Below are 15,819 nucleotides of genomic sequence, written 5' to 3'. Positions count from 1 at the left end.
CAGTGAGTATGCATTTTGCCTCTGACTTGGTACTGCTACTGCTCACTCGTTGCTGCTTGCTCGCTGGTTCTCTCCTACCCCATACTCTCCTCCTCTTTTCATCACATATCGATATCTTGACTATTGATACTTTTTCCTCTATCCCTCAAAAAAACATCCAAAATGGCTTCTTCCCAACAAATCTCAAAGAAGAGAAAGTTCGTCGCTGACGGTGTGTTCCAAGCTGAGCTCAACGAGTTCTTGTGAGTGTGGTTTATCTGATCGAAGGCGGATGAAAAGTGTGTAACGAATGAGCGATGGATGAAGGGAATGAAATAGGAAATAGGATGATAGATGGATAGATGGGATCGAGACTATAGGATGATGTAGCAATTAGAAGAACACCATGCTGATCTTACCATCCCCTTTCCATTTTCTCAATCCTACCATTAACTCACTCGATCGGTGTGTTATACTTCCTATTCAACATGAATTTCATCGCAACCTTTTCCACCCACCCGCAGCACCCGAGAACTCGCCGAAGAGGGATACTCAGGCTGTGAAGTACGAGTCACCCACGCCCGAACCGAAATCATCATCCGAGCCACCCACACCCAAGATGTCCTCGGTGAGAAGGGACGAAGAATCAGAGAATTGAAGGCCCTCGTCGAGAAGAGGTTCAAGTTCCCCGAGAACTCTTTGGAACTCTATGCCGAGAAGGTTCAATTCAGAGGTTTGTCCGCTGTGGCTCAAGCCGAGTCGCTCAGATACAAGTTGCTCGGTGGTCTTGCTATGCGAAGGTGAGTTGATGGTCTCTCTTAGCGGTCTGTGTGAGGAGTAGTAGGGGGATCATTGGGTATATCAATAATTGGTGTTTCCTCTGTGCTCTACTACTCCTCGTCTATGTCGTATCATGCTGGGGTATGATATTGTGTATTTTACGCTCAACAACACTCGCTGACGCTCGTGTTGTTCTTACAGAGCCTGTTACGGTGTCCTCCGATTCGTCATGGAATCCGGTGCCAAGGGTTGTGAAGTCGTCGTCTCAGGTAAACTCCGAGCCGCCCGAGCCAAGTCCATGAAATTCACCGACGGATTCATGGTCCACTCTGGTCAGCCCGCCGCCGACTACATCGACTACGCCGTCAGACACGTGCTCCTCAGACAGGGTGTGTTGGGTATCAAGGTCAAGATTATGAAGCCCTTCGATCCCGAGGGAAGACAAGGTCCTAGCAAGAACTTGCCTGATGTTATCAACATGGTTGAGTGAGTGCAAACGTTTTCTTATCTAATTTTGCATGGTCATGGAATGGAAAAGGAAAAAAAGAAGGAACACACTCGCTGACGCTCGTGTTGCTTCCACCTCAGACCTAAGCCAGAAGGTGCCATCGAGATCCGATCCGAACACAAGGAACCCCAAGTCCAAGCCATCCCCCCTCCTCAACAACAAGCTCAACAACCTCAAGAAGCTCCTGCCGCTGAGGGTCAATACTAAGTTTTGGGCTGTAGATGGGATCGGATTGCTTAGGTAGCTAGCTAGTATATACGTTAATACGTTGTACGATGCTTTTGATTTGATGAGATGGCATTATTTGCTTATATCACCAAATATGCTCTTGTGTCGCATGATGTAAGAAATGAGACAGCAGCAGAAATGTACAACAGCTGAGAATAAACGTCACTGGCTAGATGCCTTCACTCACGTCGATAGCAACCAAGCTCCAAGGTTGTTTAGGGCTTGTAACTTACAGTATGGCAAACAAATTGATCACCCACTGATATACACAATGGACAGTGGAAATCACCGATCGAAGGCCCCGAGTCATCGTCAGTCTTGAACCTGAATGGCTGTCTATACACTGCTTACTTGAGTATGTGCGGGAGAAACGTATAATCATGTTAAAAATGGATTGTGGATGCATCTTTGTAAGAGAACGATTATTCAAGAATGTTGTTTGCCTATATATATGTGTTATCTTACCGTTCCACTCCTTTCCTTTCCGGAATCCCAACGATCCTCTAGGTATAGGTATATATCTAAAATATAGATAACTTGTAGATCCTACCGACTCCTTCGTTCCTTCCTTCCCAGGAACCTGTTCACCTCGCATTAAGACTGTACTAGCCCCTAGCCATATCATCTCCCGCTGCTCGTCACTCCTACTTTCACTTGCATCCCAGCAAAACCCCGTGATCGCTGCATATCCATAAGGTTTAGTACTACACAAACAGCAACATCGCATGATCAGCTGTTAATCCTCGTTAAGCTGATCAACCAACTGAAGGTGACTCACAACGTATGGGATGATCTTATAAGGGACTTTCTCGCAGTACTACCCATTCATAATATCAGTATAGATCACCTGATATATCAAGTGAAAAGCTCAGGACCCACCTTGTCCCAATCCTTGCCATACTTGTGTCTACAAGCCTCATCATCTCGTATTTGCCTATGAAGCAGGAGAATGACGAAGTAGACGATGTAATAGTATGTCAAAGGTGTGGAGAACCCAGTGGGGAGACACCATCCAAGGCTAGAATGGTAAGATTAAGTTGATTAGCATCAGTATGCTCAGATATGAGGGAACGGATGAAGAGCGAGTACTCACGCCATGAGCCAATCGCCGAAGTAGTTCTACGTGCACATAAGGATCATAAGCTATCATTCCTCTTCGGCAAAAGGAGAAGTAAAGCTCACAGGATGTCTTGATCGACCCCACCATCCCGACGTCAAAAGCTTGGTACCTCGTTCAGTAGTCATGTACTCGAGGTCTAAGCCGTACAAACCATCAGCATCCGATGACACCGCTCGTCATGATATTTCGATTTATGTTGTACCACTCACTCTTGGGATTCTTTCCCGCTCTGAAATTCCCTTTCTCATTATTAGCCTGTCTGAAGATATAGTTCCCTACGAGTGTAATGGCAACTACGATCGTAGTGTAGACTGGACCCATCTTCACAGGGTGGAAAGCTAGGAATCTAGCTTGGAGACCGTAAGTAAAGGGGACCCAGGTCAGGTCGCCCATGGAAAGCATGAAGCCGAATCCGTCTGTTGTTATGTCCATTTGGTTTAGGATTGTGTGCTGTGGTAAGATGACGTATCAGCAAGGTGGTCCAAGGGCTCTCTTGTTATTGAGCGAGTAGGACCTGTTTTCGAACACGACAGCACTCACCTCTTGGATCAAACAATCAACAGTGTACCACCCCTCAAATATCAATACGACCCACATCGAGTCTGTGATAGTGCCCAGTCGGAGGTATTGTTCGCAAGCGCATGAGATGTTGAGTAACAGCCAGAGGATCATACCTGGTCGAACCTCGTTGAAAGTTTTGATATCGAATGAAGGGAAGAATGGAGGGTGCGGGTTGAGAGGTCTGCCCATGAAGAACTGTCCGTTACGGGACATGAGTGAAGCGTTCAAGTGAAATAATAAGGAATCGTACACTCACATCATAGAAGAAATTACCAGAGTTACCGCCCAAAGCCAATAATTCTCCATTATAATAACTATACCCGTACACCCACAATGCCTGGAATGTAGCCATGGCAAGACTAGAAGATACCAATGGTACCCAGTGGTCGTACAGCCATGTGTATAGCTCGATACCACCAGGGTTGAGGAGGATACCGAGCGAGAGACCCAGAGTGAGGATGAGGGTGTATAGGCCTGAAGTAGGTTCAACGGTGTTAGCGCCCAACCGATGCGAGGACTATCAGGTCTTTGTGGTCACATCATCATATAAGTTGAGGTACAGTGAGGAGAGATCCGCTCCCAGTTGGTTGAAAATGCAATATGGGGATATGATTGGAAGAAGTAACTATAGGATGAAGCGCAAAAGTTCACTCACCATTCATCTTATAGCTCTTCCTCGTACCATCCCTTAACAAATTCCCCTTAATCTCATCCCCAGGAAGCACCTTCCAACAAACAATACAATAAACGTACCACCCCAGATATACCGCAAAAGCCTTCCATTCCCACAGATACCCCGCTGCCGAGGGGAAGTTACCGACAAGGTTCCAAGCGTGTTTCCACCCATTCAACGTGGTGGGTGTACATCCCACAGCATCGTTGCAAGTGTAGAAGAATATGTATGTGAACAAGGGAGCTAAGAGGGAGATGGCAAATGTCCCGATTGGACCGAAGAATTCGAGGGGTTGGGATTTGGGATTGAGCTCTTCGTATGTCAGTGGGACGGGGTGGGCAGGGAGGGTGAGGTGGGTGGTAGCTGTTATGACTGTTGTGGTTGTTCCTTCCTCATTTGAGGGTTGGGGGTCTGACATCTTGAGTGGTGTTTGTGATTATATGTAGATGTATTGGATATGAAGAGAGAAAGAGAAGATCAGTTTGTCAGTTGATGTTTTTGTGATGATGATGATGATGGACGGTGGATGTTTAAAGTTTGGCGCGTATGATGGCAATCGAGCGAGATCCCATATTATGGTACGATAGTAATAAATAACAATGGTACGATATTATCTGTTGATCTTCTTTGCAATGACACTCTCATGATTGGCATGCATCACTTCTGAGCTCCTGCCATGAGATCAATGAGCCTCGCTCTCAGATTATATCGGACGATGGATGATATACATGCATGGTATCGTACTATATCTTACACTCCCTCCCCCACTTCTGCGCTCGTGCCACACTCACCTACGCCGCACCGTTCTTCTCTGCCTCCAAAACCTGGCCCAACCAATTTCCAAGCTTCTTCTCCATCACCAGTATCAGCTTACTGGCGTATGGATCCAGATTAGGTCCGCTCTGCGAGGTCATAGAGGATGGGAGGGATAGGGAGAGATGTATCTGATTATTTGGGAATTTGTGAGCTATTGGCAAATCAAGTGAATTAGCATATACTTCTCACTGTCCAGCTTGAGCTGGTGTGAACGTGGGGCAAACGAATTGGGCTCGGTCATACCATGGCATAGTATGGTCAGAATATTTAACTGGATGGTTTAGATGGAAGAATACCCACCCAACCGCTGGGACATCCCCAAAGCATGATCGTTCGCCGTAGCTCTATACACAGATGTGGAAGTGACCGGTATGTTCTGTGATCGCATACATAACTATATCAGCTTGAGATCATAGTACACTTAATGACGCAATGGAAATACTCACCCCCCTAGAAGGCATAGCTACCGCCCAATCATTCGCCAACTTCTTTTCGGACACTATCACGCCCTCGCTTGTATCGGATGGAGATCCAGTGCCCACCCATATCATCAATGTATCTACCAGCCTTGTGAGGTGGAATACGAATGAAGGGGAGTTGAGTATGGGAGAGGGGAGGGTGGTGTGGTGGGTGTTTATGGTGGGTTCGAGGGACATTATAGTGTTGCTCGTCTTGGTTCGTTGTTCTATGATATTTGAGTTGATTAGATAGATAGATCGTATCCTTGCGCTCTCCGGCTTCCTATCTTGATTTCTGGTGAATCGTGTGTCGTTACAGTATAGATGCAAGGTGGTATGAACGGCAGAGAACCATTCAAGGTGAATACAAAAACAACGACCAAGTGGTCCGACCTCCACTTTCACTGCTCACGTCACTCAACCACCATACCAATCCATCAACCTCTTTCTTCTGCTCTTTCCTCTTCTACTTCTTATACAATATCATCAGTCCAAAACTGCCAAGTACATCCCCATTTGAAAGAATATTGCCTCTAGCATACTACGATGGCCGACCTCACCCCACCTTCATCACACAATTCCACGCCCGTCCGACCCTCAGCCGACGAACTCCCTCCTTCCCCCACAGCCGGACTCGGAGCCAGTAGACCCCATCCATTGATGAAGAGCACTTCGATGGATGTAGATGTAGATGATCAAGAGCACTTATCAGACACCGACTCGGACAGCGAGGAGCTTGGGGAATTCCAGGATGGTGCGTTGGAGGAGGGTGAGGAGATTATGGGTTTTTCTGATGAAGAAGAGGAAGAAGGACAGGTTCATGCCGCCTCTACCGGTGATGGTGATGGGATGGGGAAAGGGAAGGTCACGGACAGTGGATCAAGGAAGGGAAAGGTAAGTACTATGATCATACCTCCTGCGCTGGGGTGCAGGGATTATCTATTGCTATGGGGTGCATCAGGGCTGATACAGATCATTCATCGGTACATTGCAGCAACCAAGAAATAGACGAACAAGGAAGAATCAACCTCGATCTGCAGCTGGTCCACTTCTTTCTACCTCCAAGCTTACCCGAGGAGGGGGAGGGGGGAAGAAGGATGGGGATTTGTGGGAGAGTGAGATTGTTGATCGATGGAATGTTGGTGAGTTGTATAGCTTAGGGTATTCATACAACAGCGAGGCTGATCAGACCATTGTCGCGTATAAGAAATCGGCGATGTCTGCTCAGAAGACGTCGTCCTCATCTCATCAACTGGACCCATCGCATCAGGTCAAGATCAAGGTCAACCCGTCGCACATTAGGTGTAATGCCTTATCATTACTCTCGATCACCTCCTTCCCATTGACCATGAACACGTCATATTTGTATACCTTCTCCCCATGGCAAAACACCATTGTCCATATCATCCAAATGATTGTACCATATTACGTCCCCTCATGACAAATGCATCATGTACATGTATTATACTATATCCCAATCTTACTTCTCAGTCTCCCAAACCAGCTCTTCCCCTCATCGTCATCCAACGGTATCTGATCAACAGCCATCACTCCCCTTCTAGGATCCACCAGACTCTCTTCCCTCTCTACATCTGCAGGCGGAGGGACGACCCCTTCCGTCGTGCTTACTACTGCCCGCGGTTCTGGTTCGGGTTTTGGGACTTTCGCCTCTTCCTCCTGGCGTAGTTTGCCTATGTGAGCTTGGGCGATTTGCATCGTAGATGTCAATGCGCCTAAGAGAGTTCCCATGAGGATTGAGCGGATGAAGAGCGGACGAGGTAGGCGGTCTACAGAGGATATAGAAAATCAGCTTGACCAAAGACGTATGATCGTGGGATATTGATGGTCTAATGTGTAAGACGTTGACTTCGAGCCTGAGCTGCACCAAGTGACGGATACAGACAGGAATGGGAACGGTAATGGGAATGGGATATGTAAAAGGGATCAAACCCACATCCAACCCCAACACCCAGCCCCATCAACCCCCCAGCAATCCCCCCATCTTCCCAAGCGCTCCCACCCCTCCTCCAACTAACTCTCTCTTTCCTCTCCCTATCCTCCAGTAAGCCCCTACCACCAGGTGTAGGATCCTGCACCCCCCTTGGACCAGTCATACACTCCCGGAGGTATCCTATACTCTCGTCTAATAGGACGTAAGTTGCCGTCGCCCCTCCAAGGCCTAGGGCATATTTCGATCCTGTTTTGGCGGCGCCGAAGAAGACACGGTAGTTTCGCGTTTTGGTGTAAAAGTACTATCGCATTAGAGTGAAAAGTGATCAGTATCGTCTCTGGTATATTGGATATCCTCTTCCTCCGGATGCGACGAGTAAGAATTTTGAAGCAAGACGGGACGAGGGATTATGATGATCATAGTGTTGTATTCGAAGAAGCTGAGGCAGACAGTCTATGGAAGTTTGTTCACATCGAAATATTGGTAGGGGGATAGAAGCGAACTCACCCATCCTTGTACCGTCTTTGGCTGCCTATGTGCATTCTCAGCCAAAAATCTCAACCTCGATTTGTTGCCTCCTCTGACCAGACCTATTGAAAGGCCTATCAAAGCTGCTGTAGGAGGTAAGATGAGGAGAGAGGTGGGTACGGTGAGTGATATTCGTGTTGGTGGTGGGTTGGTAGATTGCGAAGATGGTAGCAGAGTAGAGGAAGAGGATGAAGAAGAGGGTTCGGCAAGGTCGGATAGGGACATGTTGAGGGAGAGGGATTAGATGGGCTGTCGGATTTGATGTTGCGGTTGTGGACGTGCAGAGGGTGCTTTCACTTTGGCCGTGATGGTTCTACTTGGCAGCTTAGGTATGATGAAGTGAAGCCGTTAGTATGCAGTAAAATACATGCAAATGCAAGATGGTCTTCTGTCATCATTCATCTTTCATTTCTCAACATTTCGTATATAACCGTGCCTGAATTTCCCACCACTCGATCTCCTCCACCATACATGTCCACTATAGAGATCGAGCCCGATAGATATTCCGTCCTCTTCCTCTTACTTGACTCAACACATATTTGCATATCCACCATGCCAAGCAGGAAACGAGCATCCTCATCCTCCCTGTCTCCACCGCCCACATCAGAGCCAGAGCCGAAGAAATCGCGAACGAGCAGCAGATCAAAATCGAAACCGCAGACAAGGCATGAACCGACTGACGAGTTCCAGCAGGTCACCTTGCCTAGTTTTGTAGATCGGTGGAAAGTTGGAGATATGGGATATGGAGGGGATGTGTACTATCAGCCTGATGTGAGCTCTATCAATCTCTCTTTGGAAGGTTCTACTTGCGAAATGGCTACAACAATAGCAATAGCTTATCATTGTCTATGTTTTGTAATTGGCGTGCATAGTTTATCGAAGCGGAAGAAGCGCAGGGATGGTATGACGAATTATTGAATTTAGACACCTGTGAGCTCATCTAATCACAATCTTCAAGCATGGTGCTGATATCTGCATCATTAGGGTGTAGGTCCTCATGCTACTCAATTCATCAAACCGAGAGATACTAAGCTATACACATAAAAAAACAGACCAACCCACCCTCAAACTCTACGGGCGAACCTTCCCCCAGTCCCGCCAGATCGCAGCGTACTCCACCGTTCCCGACGCCACCCTCTCATACTCCGGCTCAGAAATTACTATGCACTACCCCTTTCCCCCGATATTGGAGACGATACGAAAACAGCTGGAGGAGGAATTGGGAGTAAGGTTCAATCACTGTATGTTGAATAGGTATGATGATGGGAGTGTGTATATTGGGTGAGTGGGTGTGTACCGACAATGTCACCGTAGGACATAGTGGTGAGGTACAGGGGAGATTGAGGGGGTACTGATAATGGGTTTGGTGGTGACGATAGCAAACATTCCGATAATCTCAATAACCTAGTTATAGCTTCTATCTCTTTGGGAGCAGAACGGAGGTTCATCATGTCCCCTAGGTTACCTAGTAAGGCTGGCAAACAGACGATGCCGACGAAAGAGGTCGAGGAGGAGCTGGAGGCAAGAAAGAACATAAGCTGGATGTGAGTGCTTCAGACATCGCTGACACCCCTCCTGTAGTCTGAAGAAATTGTAAAAGATGTTTCTGCTGATCAGTATCGCTCAATGCAGATTAGGCAATGGTAGTCTGGTGGTGATGCAAGGTGAGGCTGCCTATTGCTCCATGCAGTATTGTTTTGTAAAGGAAGCTGATGATTTGCCATGGTGAATAGGACGAACCCAAGAATTCTGGAAGGTATGTTCCCACAATTGGGGTTTCACATTCCGTCCCCCGTCCATATTCCATCCAGAGACCAAAATCAGATCTGATCCGAAAGACGTCGTGCTCTATACATCTCATCAAACGAAGAAATGATGACTCGAACGCCCTCGTCTCTATCATAGCACGAGATACCAAAAGAACCTTCGATCAAGCAAGGTAGAATAAGCCTTACGTTTCGACAATTAGTTTAGATCTGTGGTATCGTCTTGCGTCAGCTTACTCGACTCGGATTAACTTATGTTTTCGGATCCCATACGAATAATCATCTACATAAAGGTATCGATAAACCCCCATCTTTGAACTTTGCGGTCAAAGTAAGCGGCGATACTGAGCGGATCATCTCGCTCTTGCTCGTCTAAACTCAATTTGCGGTATTTTTTTTGAGTTAGGCGAAATTATATTATTATCATAACCATGATATGATGGAGATAAAGTGTAGATCTCTTCAGATGTCCCATCCGAATTGACGGTCGTGATAATATTGCCATCGGACGGAACTTGAGCTTGTATTTCGTTTCCATCATATGAACGCAATGAATCGTACCGGTTCGGACCGTCTTTGTACCCTTCCGATCTTGACAGTGACGGAAAATCCCCTACGCCCGCGGGATTTTGAGCCAAGTCGAAGTCGTACTTCTCCCTCTCGTTGTGATTGTCGCGCCGGCGGCAAAGTGTGAGTACTGGTTACGTATCGACCCAGCGAGAATGAAAAAGTGGGGGTTCATACAGATCCTTCCTTCTGTTGATCTGCGACCCGCGTAGAGAACAGGGTGGATTATACTGTACACGGAAGGTTTCTACCAGACTCGCTCGTACTGGCTAGGCAAGTGCATTGATATCAGGAAATCGCATATCAACATTCGGAACATTCCCCCAGTACACGCTGAAAGTCTACACTGTTCACCGTTATGAACCGCCCATAACCCATGACTGTGACGAATCGACCATCAACGGGTTTTGCCTTTCTCTCGGTGCACCGAAATTATGCAAGTCATGAAGGATCTCAATGAATTAATTACGTTATGCGTGATGTTGTTGTTGGTTTTTTTTCACATGTCTCGTGTGTATTCTTCTTGAATGCATTCGGGGTAGAGTAGTCGAGACGACTGTGGATCGTCTTGTGCGCCTTCGGACGGATCTGGATTGAGATCTGCGCTATGATCGGACGGACATAAGGATGGAAGGAAGGACTCAAGGAGATTCTTCGGGAATCGACAAACGTAATCTCCAAAGCGTATCTTTGGTAAGATATACAAGTAATTCCAAATATGCAAAAGGGGATTATGTACATCCATCTATCTGATCTTTACCAAAAAATGCACCTTGACCAACCGGAACGATGATCTTGGATTTGGGGATGCTTTCGAAAAGGTGAAATATGAGATAGACGAGAAAAATTAGAGTGCACGTCGTATGTCTTTTTAGGTTGATCCGGATAGGCATAGGGATAGGAAGAAACGAGATTAGAAGAGAAGAATTGGAAGGATGTTTGGGCTGGGTGGGCTCCTCATATATGGATGTATATCCAATATATATATATATATATATACTGTACATGTTATCGTGACAAGTTACCCTTGACATTTACCCAAAAGCAGCGTTTCTATCATCGACCACCTATATCAATCACGATCTTTCACACACAACAACGTATCACATCGTCCGCATACCTTCCTTACCTTGCTGTGCTGTGCATTGCATTGCATCAACCAATATCGATCCATACATACATTCATACATTCATTCGTTCATTCCCGGCACATACATACAGCACGACAGAGTTCACTTTGAACCGTTGTCAAACGCCACACTATACGCTGATCGACGTTTTTGACAATCCCTGCGCCGGAGTAGGTAAATATAGAAACCATGATTTTACATAGTTGTAGTACGAAAACATACCCGAAACCAATTTCATTCTCATTGTCTGATTCTGAACAGCAAATCCCATCGTCATTTTCATCATTACCACTTTCAAGCTACGAGTACGATACATGCAAGGAGAAGAAGAAAGGACGATCAAAGACATCCGTTCATACCAAAAGTAGTAGTAGTAGTGATAGTAGTAGCAGAAGGAATTTCCGCAGGTATATCAATATTCCGAAAGGAGGAATCCTGGTCGATCAGGATCAAGATCAGGATCAGGGACCAATAACCGGTAAGTCAGGTTGGACCTCACATGCTAGAGTAGTATATAGAAATGGACTAAGCTTATATCCCCCCAAGCCACAGTTGACATTCCACCCCGATCTTCATCCATACCTTCCAATTATTCTGTGGACCTGCTTAGACCATTCTTGACTTGTTCGATAGATCAAGATAATTCACTTGGACTGGATTTCTCAGGTCAAGGTCCGTACTACGAGTGTCAGCGGACACGAACCCAGTCACAGTCACACCGACCACTCAACCACAATCATCAGAGCTGCTCCCGCTCTCCCGGTACATCATATGACCTGGACATAGATAGACCAATAGAGATAGATGGGTTGGACACTTCAAACAATAATTTACACAGCATCGGATTCGACCACTCGCACATTCACGGGAATACTCACGGGATCACCGGGAATCAGTCTCAGAATCGGGAACAACGTCATCCACAGACAAAGAAACAGCAACATTCCTTCCACCGCCACCTAGATAAGTCTCTCGACTGCAAAGTACAATCAATCTCATATGCATCCGCCTCGACATCCCAGATCAACTTACCTCCCATAAGCTACATACTCAACCCGCAAGAGCACGATTTACATATACACCGACGGGAACAAGAACAACGCCGCAAGAAGAAGTACAGAAGGATAGTTAACATATTGGACAGGATGACGGTGGCTTTGGAAGTCAGAAAGGCTGGTGAAGGGATAGGAGGTAGTGGATTGGCACAGAAGGACAAGGAAAACGAGGTTGATATATGGTCAAAGGTGAGTTTAAAGGTATTCGGCAGTGTTGTTCCTGCACATCATCATGCTTTCATATGATGATCTGTGCTTTGACCCTCTTTCCCTGTTTCTTTGGCCATGTGTCTGTATCTCATTGTCATTCCGTCCTTCCCCTTTCATCATGAACCAAGACATCCTTCTGCCTTGGCTTTCCCTTTCGCTGAGGGCGTCAAAGTATACACTTTGTGTGCTTGTATAGTGTTTCCGCTATTTTGGTGTGACACACACAGACACGGAGTAGTACGATGGAGGAATACTTTGCTCGAGTAACCTAACGCTCTACTCCATCAGACTCCTCTTCAAAGTCCTATTTCCCTTTGTTTCATCTACAACTTCTCTCCTTGCATCTCACTCTTTTCGTTCTATCGATATATCACCCTTCGGTGTCTGTTCATCGCCTACCTACCACAACCTGCGCCTCTTGTGCGAAATCTCATCTTTGTGTGTAAATCATCATCACATCATACATCGTTGCGCCCTTCGGCCACTGTTCCCTCCTCCATACACACACAGCATCAGACAACGTCATCCCCTTCTCTATCCTTATTCGCCTCTTTTCACTTCATTCTCCCTCTCGTCCAACCATATAAACATCACCAGGACAACATACTGACTTATCACCCAATAATCAGGAATACAACATAATAAACGAAATGGCCGTCCCACCACCACCCATCCCAGCTAGATCAAGACTTCGTTCGGTCCCTTCTAAACAACTTCTCGAGGATCATGATCGTACATCATCAATAGATGGTCCATCAAATATGAAGATCATTACTCATAAACAATCGAATCTTTCCCTATTCAAATTACCTGTCGATCCTCCTCTTACACCTACTCCTATCTCTCCTACCTCCTCGACCTCCATCCGGGAATCACCTTCGAGTGATGGGGCTTTTGGGTCCGGGAAGAGGAAGGGATCAAAGGCTGTTGAGAGGGATCCGCTGAAGGTTAGAGATGGACTGCAAGCTAAGGAAAGTACCAGTGGGGTCTATACTCGTAAGTGTTCCTTCATCTCACCTTACCTCTTTTGCATTCTCGTCGTCGCAAATAAAAGTTTACCTCCACTGGCCATTCTGAATAAATGATATACGACACATACTGATAGTACTTGCCACTCAGCATCAACCTTCCCAGGTGCCCAGGGTCCCCGACCATCCCATTTCCCCACACATGTCTATACCCCTACGAAATTCTCGCTCTACCCCCAAACAGGCTACCCAGTCTCACCCTCCGGATCATCCTCATCCTCCCAATCCGATTCCACTGCCCCGCCCAAAACACCCTTATCCCCCACCGGCAGACTATCCAAAGCGGTCTCATCGAACATGAGGAGATTATCAAGTGGTATCGTATCCCTGAAAGATCGAACATCCTACGGCAGTACCACCCCGACTACGCATCAACGAAGTGTCACTACCCCGATGTTGGAAAGCGGTGAATACAATTATCGATTCCCTACGTCCGACTCCTATGAGACAAATTATGGAGGTACGGGTCATTCGAGAGAATCAAGTTCGAGCTGGGCATCATGGAGTGCAGCACCCAGAATACCGCCCTCGTCGGGGTCAAGTTATTTCCCACCAGTTTCTTCACCTGTTTCGGGACTGGGTATGGAGATTGATACCCACAACGATAAGACCGTGGTGATTGATTCGTCCATGGATCCGGACTCGGTGAATTTCGCTGTCCCCGCTGAACCGAGGTCGCCTGCTTTGGGATTGGGGCCGGGAAGTGGGAGTTTGGCGGGGAAGGGGAAGAGAAAGCCTGTTCCGAGATTAGGTGGTGAGGAGGTCCAGGTTCATGCGATGTGAGATTAGGTGTTTTCCCATAGATAGAGAGAGAGAAGGGAGGTAGTTTGTATTTCTCATTGATATTGCTCAGTTTGTTTGTTGATTATTGAAGTGGATTAGATGGTATATAATAGAATACAAGGACAATATGTTGAATTGTTGATTTTTTTCCATCTTAGGAGCATGTACAAGTATAATCCTCCTCGTTCTATCTCTTCTGGTATTTGTTCTTATGTTCATAACAGGCTCTCTTGTACATACATTCTCAGTCAGTCTCAGATGCATAGCATTATAGGTATCATGCCGGTCATACGAACAAAGATAGTACAATGATGAGAATTTATGATCCGAATCAGACAAGGCAAGAAAGGTGATGCAAAGCAACTCAATTGCTTGCCCTGATCACAGGCCAAGACCAATATGAGGTTCACCAACAATACACCTACTTGATCAAAGCGACTCTCCATCTGACAGCCTCGTAACCCCACCCAAAGTGAATAACAGCACTTGCCACTACCAACCAAACGCTCTGACCCCAATAGATCGCCACGCCGTCTGTCCCGTCGTTGGTGTTGCTTACGATATTATTGGATTGAGATACTGCATGGCCTATTATGGCTGCTTGAGCTATGAATGAGACCCAGGTGAAGCTGTTTTATTGTTAATGCCATTAACGATCACACACCAGCTTGGTGAAAGGAAAGGGTTTATTTGGTGTTTGGTGTTTGATATTTGAGATCTGGCGATGGAGATAGCAATAGGACTTACACGAAACATACTGATACAGAGATGAAATGTATCATTGCGAGACTGTATAGCTTATCTGCATTTGGTTCGGGCGTCTTGCGGAAAGAGTATCGGATGGTGTAGGCGTGGTGCGCTCCTGTGATAAGCACTAGGGCGAATGCTATGACGAGATAAAAACCGATTCAGTCTGGCTCTGACTATTCATTCGTTGGTAGCAAGGTCGAGGCAACATCGGAAGACATAGCATTACACTCACCAACAACGGTCGTTACGGCCACTTTGCTCAGATTCAAATTAATATCATTGGGGACTTCGAACCCGAAGTATCCTGAAGGGATCTGATATTGGTATCCTCTGAAGATGCACCCCAGTTTACCTGTTATGACGAGGTTGGAGACGTTGTAGCCGCAGTAATTTTGGGAGGCGAATCGGATCTGCGAAATCATTGGTAAGTAGGGTAGATTCAGTTGTTGAGCAAGTAGTAACCGCAGGAGGTCAGTGCGATGTTGAACAGTCATTCCCGTTCCCCCCTTCCCCTCTGATTGGTATTCCGGATCACAGGGCATCCCCCAGAGCCACACTAACCACTTGACTCTGCGTGCTGACTGAGACGTACCACACCGAATCCGCACTTGAGAAAGCGGCTATGGCGAGCAACACCGCCGACAGGAGGGGATAGGCGAGGTGGTATGGTAATCCAACGGTTCGATCGGGAGCTCCCATGTTGATTGTGGTGTGATGTGATGTTTGGCTATAGTTAGTCGAATGTGGCTTCAATATTCAGCTGTGCGGCTAGTAGATGAAATACAGGGGTGGGTGTCAGTAGGAAACGTGAGGAATGAGAATGAATTAAGTCAGTCAATGAGATGAGATCCGAGACGCTCGGTCTGATATCATATATCATTCATACGATATTATCGAGTCGTCAGTACCCTAGATTAGAGGATTTTGA

General features: G+C 46.5%; 8 protein-coding genes across 8 annotated transcripts; 4 read left to right on the top strand and 4 right to left on the bottom strand.

Annotated features, from left to right (window-relative positions):
- Window positions 1-162: 162 nt before the first annotated feature.
- I302_105724 (40S ribosomal protein uS3) lies at window positions 163-1,474 on the top strand (the record flags this gene model as incomplete). Its single annotated transcript, XM_019191474.1, has 4 exons — window positions 163-242; window positions 504-779; window positions 961-1,245; window positions 1,348-1,474. 4 exons carry the CDS (start codon window positions 163-165, stop codon window positions 1,472-1,474), a joined length of 768 nt encoding a protein of 255 aa, XP_019046104.1.
- A 757-nt stretch (window positions 1,475-2,231) lies between these two features.
- Window positions 2,232-4,267, bottom strand: I302_105723 (uncharacterized protein; the record flags this gene model as incomplete). Its single annotated transcript, XM_019191473.1, has 8 exons — window positions 2,232-2,312; window positions 2,375-2,513; window positions 2,589-2,614; window positions 2,678-2,751; window positions 2,825-3,065; window positions 3,156-3,371; window positions 3,433-3,650; window positions 3,832-4,267. 8 exons carry the CDS (start codon window positions 4,265-4,267, stop codon window positions 2,232-2,234), a joined length of 1,431 nt encoding a protein of 476 aa, XP_019046103.1.
- A 373-nt stretch (window positions 4,268-4,640) lies between these two features.
- On the bottom strand, window positions 4,641-5,321 carry I302_105722 (uncharacterized protein; the record flags this gene model as incomplete). The annotated part of the gene is made up of 3 exons (XM_019191472.1): window positions 4,641-4,816; window positions 4,966-5,041; window positions 5,112-5,321. The coding sequence occupies 3 exons, from the start codon at window positions 5,319-5,321 to the stop codon at window positions 4,641-4,643; spliced, it is 462 nt and encodes a 153-aa protein (XP_019046102.1).
- A 348-nt stretch (window positions 5,322-5,669) lies between these two features.
- I302_105721 (uncharacterized protein) lies at window positions 5,670-6,425 on the top strand (the record flags this gene model as incomplete). The annotated part of the gene is made up of 3 exons (XM_019191471.1): window positions 5,670-6,017; window positions 6,118-6,265; window positions 6,331-6,425. 3 exons carry the CDS (start codon window positions 5,670-5,672, stop codon window positions 6,423-6,425), a joined length of 591 nt encoding a protein of 196 aa, XP_019046101.1.
- A 165-nt stretch (window positions 6,426-6,590) lies between these two features.
- Window positions 6,591-7,827, bottom strand: I302_105720 (uncharacterized protein; the record flags this gene model as incomplete). Its single annotated transcript, XM_019191470.1, has 3 exons — window positions 6,591-6,910; window positions 7,078-7,375; window positions 7,582-7,827. The coding sequence occupies 3 exons, from the start codon at window positions 7,825-7,827 to the stop codon at window positions 6,591-6,593; spliced, it is 864 nt and encodes a 287-aa protein (XP_019046100.1).
- A 327-nt stretch (window positions 7,828-8,154) lies between these two features.
- Window positions 8,155-9,576, top strand: I302_105719 (uncharacterized protein; the record flags this gene model as incomplete). Its single annotated transcript, XM_019191469.2, has 7 exons — window positions 8,155-8,373; window positions 8,475-8,532; window positions 8,655-8,883; window positions 8,982-9,146; window positions 9,235-9,266; window positions 9,336-9,358; window positions 9,508-9,576. 7 exons carry the CDS (start codon window positions 8,155-8,157, stop codon window positions 9,574-9,576), a joined length of 795 nt encoding a protein of 264 aa, XP_019046099.2.
- Window positions 9,577-12,210: 2,634 nt separating this feature from the next.
- On the top strand, window positions 12,211-14,141 carry I302_105718 (uncharacterized protein; the record flags this gene model as incomplete). Its single annotated transcript, XM_019191468.1, has 3 exons — window positions 12,211-12,309; window positions 12,960-13,326; window positions 13,450-14,141. 3 exons carry the CDS (start codon window positions 12,211-12,213, stop codon window positions 14,139-14,141), a joined length of 1,158 nt encoding a protein of 385 aa, XP_019046098.1.
- Window positions 14,142-14,562: 421 nt separating this feature from the next.
- I302_105717 (uncharacterized protein) lies at window positions 14,563-15,590 on the bottom strand (the record flags this gene model as incomplete). Its single annotated transcript, XM_019191467.1, has 4 exons — window positions 14,563-14,770; window positions 14,889-15,027; window positions 15,124-15,301; window positions 15,453-15,590. 4 exons carry the CDS (start codon window positions 15,588-15,590, stop codon window positions 14,563-14,565), a joined length of 663 nt encoding a protein of 220 aa, XP_019046097.1.
- Window positions 15,591-15,819: the final 229 nt, after the last annotated feature.

This window comes from Kwoniella bestiolae, chromosome 4, assembly GCF_000512585.2.
Source record: "Kwoniella bestiolae CBS 10118 chromosome 4, complete sequence".
Taxonomy (NCBI): Eukaryota; Fungi; Basidiomycota; class Tremellomycetes; order Tremellales; family Cryptococcaceae; genus Kwoniella; species Kwoniella bestiolae.
This window is presented reverse-complemented; position numbering and strand designations above follow the sequence as displayed.